The sequence below is a fragment of the Drosophila pseudoobscura genome, chromosome X, assembly GCF_009870125.1.
Source record: "Drosophila pseudoobscura strain MV-25-SWS-2005 chromosome X, UCI_Dpse_MV25, whole genome shotgun sequence".
Taxonomy (NCBI): Eukaryota; Metazoa; Arthropoda; class Insecta; order Diptera; family Drosophilidae; genus Drosophila; species Drosophila pseudoobscura.
Window position 1 is genome coordinate 15,696,110 of NC_046683.1, and position 12,638 is coordinate 15,708,747.

A 12,638-nucleotide genomic window follows, 5' to 3' on the forward strand; every position below is an offset into this window, starting at 1 on the left:
TTCTCCTCGGAGCGTACTTAAACCTCCGCAACGATTCTTCTCCTCGGAGCGTACTTAAACCTCCGCAACGATTCTTCCCCTCGGAGCGTACTTCAAACTCCGCAACGATTCTTCTCCTTGGAGCGTATTTAAACCTCTGCAACGATTCTTCTCTTCGGAGCGTACTTAAACCTCCGCAACGATCCTTCTTCTCGGAGCGTACTTAAACCTCCGCAACGATCCTTCTTCTCGGAGCGTACTTAAACCTCCGCAACGATACTTCTCCTTGGAGCGTACTTAAACCTCCGCAACGATTCTTCTCCTTGGAGCGTACTTAAACCTCCGCAACGATTCTTCTCCTCGGAGCGTACTTAAACCTCCGCAACGATTCTTCTCCTCGGAGCGTACTTAAACCTCCGCATCGATCATTCTCCTCGGAGCGTACTTAAACCTCCGCAACGATTCTTCTCCTCGGAGCTTACTTAAACCTCCGCACGGCTGCCACTTACTTGTAGGATCCATGAGTATTCTGACAGGTGCCGCCATATTTGCAAGGATTCGACTGGCACTCCTCGACATCCTCGGCGCAAGTGCGTCCCATGAAGCCGGGTGGACAGGTGCAGGTGAAGCTACTGCTGCCGGCCAGGGCCGTGCAGGTGGCACCGTTCCGACAGGGCGAACTGGCGCACAGATTCTTCGTCTCGCAGTGTTCTCCTGGAATATTAGATAGCCATTCGATGAGATACTCCCTTGCCACTTCTTCTCTATGTTGAGCACTTACCCGTATAGCCATTGGCACAGGCGCATGTGGCCTCCTGGAGGGTCTTCAGCTGGCAGGTGCCGCCGTTGTAGCATCGATGCCGATCGCAGGCATTCGGGACGGCGATCTCGCAGAGCGACTCGTTGAAGCCGAGCGGACACTTGCAGGAGAAGCCGGGAGAGATGCCGCCATTGCCGAAGGTCTTCTGGCAGGTGCCGCCATTCTGGCAACGGACCGTCGAGCAGGGATTGCGGTATTCGCAATAGTCGCCGACATAACGTGAATCGCAACTGCAATTTCGACACATTTCGATTATTAGATTTGATTAAAAATTGTTGTATTTGGAAGAGCGGGGATAGAGTGGGGGATATACTATATTTAACTAGTTTATGGTCTTGTCGGCTTTACAGCGGCACTTTGCCAGATCTCCGCTCCGATCGCCGCTGGCCGATAAGCCGCTGCCACCAGAAGGCGATCGAGAGAGAGCCGTCCACCAGCAAAGTGTTAAAGCTGACAAAGTAGCCCCATTTCCGCCCCAGACCTGGACACTGGACCACTTTCACAGCTGCCACGGAGAGGTCTGGGGCTGGATCTGCACAGATGTTGCAGGCAGGTTCTAGATTTCCTACTCCTCTGGAAACACTTCTATGAAGGGTTTTTCTTCTGCAATTCTGCTTTTTCGATACCTGAGAAAACCAGGCCGAAAAATCGGCTCAATAAGCTTCCCATAAACAATATTTTATACAAAAAAAAAAGAAGTAAAAAACAAGAAACAAAGCAGGCAACAAATTGGTGGAATAATGACAATGATGCCACCATATGCCACACCATACCCCTCCCCCCCCCCCTCTCTTGGTCTCTCTTCGCCATCTCCACTCCCCGACATTTGTTGTTGTTTTTGTTGTTGATTTTCCCTTGAGAAAACAATTTTTATGTACGGTAATTTGTGCGCGATCTTGATTGCATATTAAATTTTTCTTCTCCCCCCTCCCAAGTACTCCCTCTCCATCGCCATCGCCATCTCCATCGCGAGCTCGCATCTCCATCGGTTGGTGCTTCTACTTGGTCTTCCAGGGGTCTCTGGCAATGAGAAAATTACACGCATTGCTGGGGCGCGCTGTGCAACAGCAACAACAACAACAACAACTGCAACTGCAGCAACAACAACAACAACAACAACAGCCAATGAATAATCATTAAGAGGCGGCTGCTGACCAGGCCAAAAAGAGATGCTGCTCGAAAGAGGGAGAGCGAGAGAGAGAGAGCGAGAGAGAAGACTGACTGCTGGACCAGGAGGAAAAACGGCTTTTCTTTTTTAGCGTTTTTTATTTTTTTTTTTCCTTTTTCTTCTTCTTTCAGCTTCGTACTTCCCGTTACAAGTGTGTGAAAATGCTTTAGATTTCGATTTAGCATTAATTTGTAGCAATCGACAAGAGAGAAAGAGCCAGCGATAGAGGGGAGGCAGAAGGAGAGGCCTAGCACAGGCCCTGCTCTCTGCTCGCTTGTCGATTGTAATCGAAGATACAAGAAGAAGCAAGACGAGGGGGAGAAGGAGGATCGGCTGCCGAGGGAGAGCTCCCGAGGAGCCTGGACAGGCTGAGGCAAACAGTAGTCGGAGTGCCACAAAAACAGTAGCAGTAGCAGTAATAGTAGCAGTAATAGTAGCAGTAATAGTAGTAGTAATAGTAGTAGAAGAAGAGCAAAAGTAGCAGTAATAGTAGTAGCATAAGCTTCTATTAATGTGCGATTATTTTTTTGAAATTAACGCCACTTAAAAGCACTGAAATCTAACAACAACAAAAATAGCATGCAATAGAAACAGTAAAAATGGTAGAAAACTTCAGCTTTGGCTACAAAAATATCATCAGGACACGTATAAAAAAATCGCATGAATTTTCAGTCCATTAAATGCGGATTTTTGACAATTTGGCGGACCATCTCATAATTTGATTTTTTATTGTCTAATTTATGTGAAATATAATCAGGACACTAGGCATTGTTTCAGCCGAAAGCTCTTTAACAATGACGATTTTTAGTCATTTTAAAGTTATCTCAATGTTTATTTTCCCCTAAGGTAAAAGTAAAAAAAAAATCAAAAATAAAACAAATAATAATAATAAATAAACAAGAGGTAATACAAAAAAAAATAAATAAAATGTTTTCAATATTTCCAAGATAAAAAAACTGTGAAAAATAATAGGAAAAAATAGGAACACACGCATAAAATATATTCACAGTAGAGCTTCCATAACTTTTCTAGATTGGCATAAAGCGTTTCTGTAAGGCGAACGTTTTCTTTGGATAATAGGGGTTCGAATTATATTTCGCAAGGGTCTATGTTTTTTTAAGTATTCAATTATATGCTAGCAAAAAGTTCTCCGATAATTTGAGATTAAAAAAAACTATTCATAAAATAGACAAAAAATAATACGAAGCATCGGGTAAATTCCAAAAGAGATTAAAACAGTAGCAGAACTGTCGTTGCACTGCAGTTCAACGGACAGCAAGCAGTGCAAGTAGAACAAGCAGTGGCGTTGTAGCAAGCAGTGCAGCAAGGCAGCATCGAGTCTCATTTGCGTTTGTGTCAGGCGATCTCTGATGCTGATAAGAGACGGCGAAGGGGGTGGCCAAAAAGGCGAAACGAAACAGGAGCGAGCAGTGGCCCTCCCCCGTGCCCCGTGCCCCGTCCCCCTTTCCATCATTCAAATGAGGTGTCAGGCTTTTTGCTGGCCAAGCATAGGAAGAGATAAATAGAGCGACAGCGACAGGCAACCACCAGCAACCAGCAAAAAAAATAGCAAAAAATTAATGTAATATAAATTATACTCGCACACAGGAGGAGGGCAGGGAGGGCAGGGAGGAGGAGGGCAGGGAGGGCAGGGAGGCTGTTCGAAATGGAGTTGGTTGGGCTCGTTCCAACGTCGGTTGGTAACTTGTTTTCTCGAGAGAGCGAGAGACCGAGAGAGAAAAACGTGACTAGCATTGGTAGTCGGTCCACAGGCAAGTCCCTCCATAGGCAGTGATCCTAGCCATGATCGAGAATGAGTCAGAGAACAGAAGCCGTTAGTCAGTTATCATCCTCTCTCGCAGGAATAGAGGAAATTATAGCCATCAAAGAGTGGACACACAGAAAGGGAAAATCTCTGAAAACCGCAAAACAAAAATCTCACAAGAAATCGAATTCTGTGAGAAAAACCAAGAAATAATCTAATCACAGATCAGATCTGATCAAAGTAAGGGAGGGGGGCGGCGGGTGTGGATATTATACCTCGATTCCATTTCAATTTTGCGGTCTGCAAAAATCATCATAAAAGCACCAAAAGAGTGCGAAATAGTATGGAGTAAAATGCTGTACAATATATTTTTCTTCTCACGATCGATACGAATGGGTAACCGCAGCAGCATCCAATGGAGGGGCTGCAGCGGGGTGTATATAGATTATGTTTGAGAGAGCGTATGATTTAATGTCATCGCCCGATGATCATTCATCTTTTGGTCTCCATTTGGACTTATCTACGGCTTCCAGAGAGCCCCGCCCGCCTGAAGCAGCTCCTGTTTATCGTGGGGTCTTGTTTTCCTTATAGAGTATCTAATTTCTCTAGTGCAATTCACACGATTCCCAGACACAAATACACCATGTCTGTGTCTGTGTGTGCAGCTGGCAAACGGTTTTCTGCTGAGCTTTGCACAATATCAAGATCGATCGATAGAAGAGTCAGCCAGCAGAGAGGAGGAGGAGGAGTTGCAGGAGGAGGCAGGCTTTAAATGTGCTTATCGTGGCACAAGCATCGCCAAAGCTTCCAGAGAGAGAGAGAGAGAGAGAGAGAGAGAGCAATCAAAGGTTCGGTTTTCGTTGACAAAAGCCTCCAATTAAAAGCATAATTTTTCTCGTTTAACCGCCGCCTATCGCCGCTTATCGATCTCACAGTCGCCACAACAATCGGTTGTGTGTTTTGTGGCCTACTGTACCACTCGTATCGCTTTGCTAATTAACATGATCCATGATCCAGTGCGACTCTCAGCGAATTTCTGTCTAATTAGGGATGCCATTTGCCCGCGGATCAGTTGACGGAGGGGCCGGACAAGAGATAAGCTCGACCTTTGATATTCTGATGATCTGGTCCACATTCCATAACTGCAGCCTCCAGAAGGGGGGGGGGGCAGAGAGCACACTTCTCGCATTACATGATTATTCGGTGGTGGTGGTGGTGTTTTTCTCTTCAACTCTCTCCTACTCTCCTCTCTCTCGCCCTCTTCTAGGGAATGGGCAGGTGCAACATTTCTCTCTCTCCCTCCCTCTGTTTCCATCTCTTTCGCTTCCTTTCACCCAGACATTTGCTATTTGCTTAGCTGGAACAGAACAATGGTATTTATGGGATGACGATGTGCGTGACGTGACCCCGTCCGTCGCCGCCTTACAAAATTTTACACCCAAGAAAGAATTTTCTCCCCTCCCCTCCCCTGCCCTGCCCTGCCCCCCCGTTACCATCCATCAGTGGTCTATCCATCCATCCATCCATCCATTTTCAGCTGTTGTTTGTGGAGATTTAGGGTTCTTCTTTCGGTTTTTGTTTGGTTTTTGCTTTTGTCGTTTTGTGGCTCAGGTAAAAATGGTCAAAATGGTTTTTACAGGTTCAGGTACATTCATAGATACAGATACTCGATGCACGGATACAGGTTAGAAATAACTGTGCCCCCCCCCCCCTCCCCAGAAGAGCCGATTGTGCAACACATGGGGAAAGTTCTATGGGATACGGCATAAGATCTGTTTCAAAATTCATTTCTAGACCATAAACCAAACGATTTGGTAATCGAAATGAATCTTTGGAAAAACCATTCCATATATCTACATGTGTGTGTGTGTATATTTCCATATAATTAACATGTGTGTTTGTGTGTGTGTGTGTGTGTGTGTGCCTGGGAAAATCTTGCGCTTTTCTGCGCTCGAGATGAGTTATGACAAACAAAAGTCCCAGATTTATGTAATGCATCATTCAACATTCGAATAATTAACATCTTTCCTCCCCCCCTACCCTACACGTCTCTCCCCCCTTCTCTGTTTTTTTTGCTTTGATCTGCTCCACACACAGCTCCATCATCATCATCATCATCAACTTTTTAGTTTCATCTTCGCTTCTGGCTGCTTGTTCCATCTTCCATCTTCCATTATTCCATCCTCCATCATCCAACGTTTCGTGAGAATGCGCAACTTAATTGAGTTTCAATAAAACGTTTTAATTTGACCAGAGAGACAGAGATGGAAAGAGAGAGAGAGAGAGAGAAAGGGAGAGAAAAAACCTGGCCAAAGGAATTTTGTACGCCAACGCCTTGGACCGAAAAAAACCAGAGCAGGAGAAGGCCAAAAAGGGGCAACAAACAGCAAAAATATCACACAAAAAAGGGAACAAAAAGGGCACAAAAGTACACCGAAAAGGGAGTAAAAAGGGTAGAAAATGAACATAAAGAAGGGAGCGAAAAGAGTGAGAAGAAAACGAACAAAAAGGGAGTAAAGTGCAGGGAAAAAATGAAGTAAAATGAAGAGCAAGCAGGGAGTAAAACGAAGAGCAAAAAGGGAGTCAAACGAAGAGCAAAATGGAAGCAAAAAAGGAGTAAAATGCGGAGCATAAAAAGGAGTAAAATGAGGTCCAAAACGGGAGTAAAACGAAGAGCAAAAGGGGAGTAAAAAAAGAGCAAAAAGGGAGTAAAATGAAGAGCAAAAGGGGAGCAAAAAATGAGGAGAAAAAAGGGAGTAAAATGCAGAACAATTTTGGAGTAAAACGAAGAAAAAAAGGAGTAAAGTGGAAAGAGAAAGAGTAGTAAAATTCACAGAAAAAAGGGAGTAATACGAAGAGCAAAAGGGGAATAAAATGAAGAGCAAAAACTGAGTAACATGGAAAGAGAAAAAATTAGTAAAATTCAGAGAAAAAAGGGAGTAAAATGAGGAGCAAAAAGGGAGCAAAAAGCAGAGCAAAAGGGAAGCAAAAAATGAGTAAAATAAGGAGCAAAAAGGGAGCAAAATACAGAGCCAAAAAGGGAGTAAAAAGCAGTGCCAAAAGCAGATCAAAGCGCACGAAAAAGGGACACACGCACACACCAAAAAAAGTATCGAAGCGAAGAATGTAAAATGCAAACGGAATGCACAATAAAAATATTCGCTACGGCTACGCGCGGTTTTTTTTTTCGGGATAGCACCGAAAACAAAAAAAATATAAAAAAATCAAGAGACCTCGAAACGTGGAGCAGGCAGGATCCCAAGGGGAATCGAAACGATCTCGAGACTTGTGTAACACAGAAAAGCAATCAGAGCAGGTTGCAAACAAGTTTTTTTTTTCAACATTTATTTTGGGGAGCCCTTCCAGAGAGCCCTTCCACCTTTTAGCGCTCTCCGTGGCCACTCGATTCACATCCGAAGGATGGCCGGACATACGAAAATGGCCGCCACTGTGTAAATGTGTCATCCCAAAGGTACACAAATGTTCGCCTTTCCACACAGATTATCCCCGATGAAAGATTTTCCATTGTCATTTCCCTTCGAGACCTGGATTTGGGGCCGGGGGTTGTTGCCGGGGGTGCCATGGCCAATGGGCTTGGGCTTGGGCTTAATGATGAGTTAATTAAAGTAATTGCAGCCTCGGTTTTCCCCTTCTTTGGTTTTCCCATTTCTGGTTTTTCACTTTTTTCTCTTTTCTTTTTGTATTTTTTTTTTTTTGTTCTGCTGCGCTGTGTGCGTGTTTCCAAAGAAAAAGCCAAAGAAGCAGCAGAAGAGGGGAGAGGCGAAGAGGGGAGAAGCGAAGCGAAGAAAACAAGTGATCCGAGAACCAAAGAAAAAGAACATTTTTCAAGTGCAAAGCGTGTGAGCCAAGAGTTCAAATAAAAACGTAAATTGTTCAGACGAGAATAGTGTCTATGTGTGTGTGTCTATGTGTGTGTGCGTGTGTGTGTGTGTGTGTGTGTGGTGGCCAAGAAAACACACGAGGCACAGAGCAGCCATAAGAGGCAGGCAAACAAAAGACTTAGGCAACAAACTTGGACTTCTTCGACTCGACTCGACTCTCATTCCCACTCGCTGCCACACAGCCTCTCGCTGCTGCTGCCGTCGCTGCCTTCGCTCTTCCCCCACGCGATTCACTTTCTGGCATCTAATTTTGTATTCCCCTTTGGAAGGGGGGGGGGGGGGGGGGGGGGTCTGGTTGCAAGGAACTTCCCTTCAATGCAGATTTGGCCACAGCTACATTTGCATCTGCAGAGGCAACACTTTCATTCTCTCCCTCAAACTATCCATTGATCTTTGCCCCGTCTAACCATCTACACAAGTATCTATCTTTTGATCTATGTATCTAACCATCTATCCACACTTCTTTATGAAGTTTTTCTTTTAAAAATTGCAATCTTTAGAAATATTCTAGAAATTTGGTTAATATCGAGATGGAAAACCTTTTAAAACAGCTGCCAATACTTAAGTGAGGCACTGTATCTATCTATCCGTCGATCTAACTGCCTATTTTAGCCTATCTATCAGTTACTGTATCTTTCTATATCTCAATGTATCTATGCATCTATCCAAAAACTAACCTCATTACAATGGATACCATATGATCATTATCGATACTCGAAATTTATTTATTTTTAATTTTTGGTAACCAAAAAACGATGTCCAGATCTGCCAGATCTTTAAGGTTAAAGCTATCCCATCATGAGTGCCTTTACCGAATCGAGCTAACAACGAGTGAAATCCCTCTAACAACGAGTAGAATCCTTCTATCAACGATAACATCCCTTAACGAGTACAGTTACCAGTCAACGAGTATATCTATCTTGCAAAGATTACATCTTATATGTGCATGTGCTTTTCTACTATCGAGTATATCCATATCTCAGCGAGTATATGTGTCTTTTAGCGATTATATATCTATATATTTGAACGAGCACACTTTCCTATAAAATATCTCCCTTTCAGCGAGTACATCTGCCCATCATTCAACGAGTATGTCTATCTACCAGCGAGTATAGAGCTATCCATCCATCCATCTATTCATATGCTCAATCCCAAGCACATTTAAGACCCTCTTTGTGGTGCGTAACCACGGGAGTATCTTTCAGAAGGGCTCTCTGGCCAACCCCAAGTCCAATTACTAGTTTAAGCCATTAAAATCCAGATAAATGCATTCCTTCTTGTTTAAGTTTTGAGATTTCTACTTATATTTCTTCCATTTTTGGTCTGATTCATCAGCGAGTGAAAGAGAAAAAAAAAAACACAGTTAGAGATCGTATCGATCGTTTCGATACTTCAAAAGAAATGTCCGCCAAAGAGATTTGCTGTTTGCTGTTTGCTGTCGTACGATGCTGCTCATTAACATGTCATAAACCGCAAGTTTTTCGATTCTTTTTGTGTGTGTGTGGAGGCTATAAGCGGGTCGGGTCTCTCTTATTTGCCATATAAATCAAAGCCATTGTTCTGGTCGAAAAGAGTAGAAGACTCGAGTCGAGTCGAGTCGAGTGCATAATTGAGCAAAGCGAAGGAGAGATCGATAGATGGTTGGCTACACGACATTTGACATGGCCAAAAAAAGGCAAGTAACAAACGTAGATCACAGAGCCGTAGAGCCGCAGAGCCGTAGAGCCACAGAGATTCGACATAAACGCTTGTCGTGGCAGTCTCCTCAAACTGCATCAAACTGTAGCAATCAAGTCAATTAAACAAACAAGACGACAGGGAGTCAGTCGGAGGAGATCCAGCGGAGGCCCAGTCTCCCAGGTAACTGATCGTAAAAGCCAAATAAGAGGCAAGCCACACAGCCAGGCCGTAATCATTTCGCGTAGCTGCTTAGCCGCTGGCAATTCACAAATCAAGACAATGCGGTAAATGGATCAGCCATGGAGGATCCACAGAGAGAGCGAGAGAGAGAACTGCTCTCAAGTCTCAAAAGTTCAAAGCGATCTTATCAGAGAGTTAGAGAGGGAGGCCATTGGCTGGGTCGTGTCTTTCTCCTTGGCTCCCAAACAAAAAAAAAAAAAATAATGGAAGGAGACTAAGCGGGCTTTTATGTAATTGCCCAAAGATAGATGCCCTTTCCTCCCTCCCTGCATCCCTGCAGACGGAACAAGGATCCCGCGTCTATGGGTTGTTCCTTTTTCTTGGGATTTTTGCATATGTCAATCACGTCCAGGAGACACACATTTCAAGGACACATTGCACGGAGAGTGGAATACTTTTAATTTAACTTGAAATTTGTCTAGACAGAGAGGGAGAGACAAAGGAAAGTTCAAGGAGGAGGAGGAGGAGGGGGAGGAGGAGTAGGCGGAAGAGCAAGACAAAAGCGCCCGCACAATCCTCAACGGATCGGATCGGATCGGTCGCATCATCGCATCGGGTTCGGGTTTGGCTTCGGGTCTGGGTTCGGGTCTGGGTTCGGGTTCGGGTTCGATGCTGAACGACATTCCTCGCAAATCGGTTTGCCCCTAAACGAGCGAGAGAGCGACTGGTTCGTGCCTTGGGCTGGTTCGCATGATTTTCACTTGGTTCGTTTTGTGGTTCCTCGTTTTGTTTTCGGTTTTCGGTTTTCTTTCATTTTGTTTTTGTTGTCTTTGTAATAAATCAAATGCGGCCCAAAACAAACGGCACGTACGCAACGCATAACTTTGTTTGAGTTATTATAAATAGAGAGAGACAGAGACAGAGAGACAGAGAGAGGGAGAGAGAGGGAGAGAGGTACAGGGACGAACGAGTATCCATATATTTTGACAGACTGTCGTTGAAACAATTTTTACGAGTCTGTGAAGCGGGCCAAACGGACGGCAAAGACCAGACCAGACGAAAACACAGACACCAGAGAGACAGACAGAGAGACAGAAGAGACCAGAGACCAGAGACAGAGACAGAGACCAGAGACAGAGACCAGAGACAGCGACATGGCATAATTAAAGATCTCTCAGTGCATGTGGAATAAATATCTCTAAGAAAAGATCGAATTGCATTCCATGGCGAATGGCGACTGGGGAATGGCGGAGGAAGGTTTTGGGTTTTCGGTTTTCGGTTACGGTTTCGTGTATCCGAAAATCGGAATCATGCCAAAACTATTTTTCGAGATCCAATCATCCTCTGGGATCATCAGATACATATAAATACAGCCAAGAAATCGACAGAAATGTTCAAATGAAATTGATTCAAATTTCTATTTATTTTTCTTCTTTCAGCTTTCTTATAGGAGATAATAAAACAGAATATAACGGTATAAAAAATACCAAGGTATACCAAAAAAGTACTCAACTAATATTAAACAAAAAAGACACCGGAATAAATACATTTTTAAATACTTTTTTAATAAATTTGAATTTGAAGACAAAATTATTGAAAATTGTATTATTTTTGTTTGGGAAATTTTTCTGGGGAATTTTGTTCATCTTTCTTATGGGAGACAAGAAATCATGATATTAAAAATACCAAAATATACCGAAAAAATACTAAACAAATATCAAATACAACAAATTACGAAAAATACTGAAAAAATCAAGTACAAAAAATACCGAAATATACCGAAAAAAATGTCAAGAAAAGAAAAAAGTACAAAATAAATACTGAACAAATATCAAGAAGTAAAGTATACCTAAAAAATATCAAAAAGTACAAAAAATACCGAAAAATACTAAACAAATATTAAATCCAAAAAATAACATAAACTACTGAAAAAATCAAGAAGTTAAAAAAATACCGAAATATACCGAACAAATATCAAGAAGTGAAAAAAGTACCAAAAAATATCAAGAAAAAAAAATATCCAGAAGAAAAACTACAAAAAATACCAAAAAAATACCTTTTTAAATAAATTAAGTAAATTATTATATAGGAATGCCAGCATATGGAAAGGTGTGTGTCTTTGAATTTAATTTCGAGGAAGATTTCCGGGGAGTAGGGGATTTTAGAGTGAGATTTCTCGAGGGATTCAAGGAATGGAATGAAGAAGATTCAACTTACGAGCAATAGGATTTTCCGTTGTTCTGTGTGACGCAAGTGCCGCCATTCTGGCAGCCCATATGTGTGCAGGATCGGGCCATCAACGCGGTATCTGGAAGGACACAGAAATGCAAGTGTGTGAAAATAAATAGAAATATTTTGTTGATATTTAACATAGATCGATCCCCGCCACGCAAGCCCAAGCAGGCTCAAGTATCTTCTTCGGTAAGTTATTCCCCTTTTGGTCAATCAACTCCTGCCATGAGAAGTACTACATGCGACGAGTACCAGTATCTGTGAGATCTGGCCAACTTGTCGCCCATTTATGTCTACTTAACATGCCACAGAGACGAGAGGGGGGGCACGGGGGGGCACGGGGGGAAACATTCTTGTTTGTTGCTTCTTCTATTCCCTCAAGGAGAGGGAGTCTGTGCTTGTATCTGTGTATCTCTGTGCCTTTTAAGGGCACACGGGCGGCATGTCAAAGTCACATCGTCATCATCTTTGCTCGTTCGCCGTGTCCCCCTCCCCACCCCCTCCCTGTCGCACAAGAAGGAAGGTTCACTGCACTTGGAACTGTCCAGCGTTGCAGAAAAAAATAATAGCAGGGGCGCCAGATACAAGCAAAGAAAGCGGAAAGACTGAAAAGTTCAGCAATAAAAAAATCACTCTGGAAATATGCTTATTCCAATGCAAAAAAAAAAGGAGAAAAAATAGTATCTGGCACACGAAATTAAACAAACAAAGCCGCAAACAGCCAAAAGATATATACATATATATACAAATATATATATTTGTTTGCTAATTGGGCGTGTGGCGATTTCCTGCCTTGTCGCGACGGTAAACGGTAGGAATTGGGGGAGGGGGAGCGGAGGGGGGGAGGCTTGGGGGCCGGCCTGGGGCTGGATTGGGGTGCGCGATTCGGTTCTCGGACCCCGACGACAATAA

The 12,638-nt window shown here is 43.3% G+C and overlaps 1 protein-coding gene across 1 annotated transcript in view; it reads right to left on the bottom strand.

Moving 5' to 3' along the window:
* Window positions 1–12,638, bottom strand: part of N (neurogenic locus Notch protein) — a 40,828-nt gene that overhangs the window by 16,650 nt on the left and 11,540 nt on the right. Inside the window, exons 2-4 of the mRNA XM_002133952.3 lie at window positions 11,712–11,802; window positions 761–1,029; window positions 489–693 (exon numbers count right to left, since the gene is read on the bottom strand). Coding sequence (XP_002133988.2) covers window positions 489–693; window positions 761–1,029; window positions 11,712–11,802 — 565 coding nt within the window. The remainder of the gene's footprint in view (window positions 1–488; window positions 694–760; window positions 1,030–11,711; window positions 11,803–12,638) is intronic.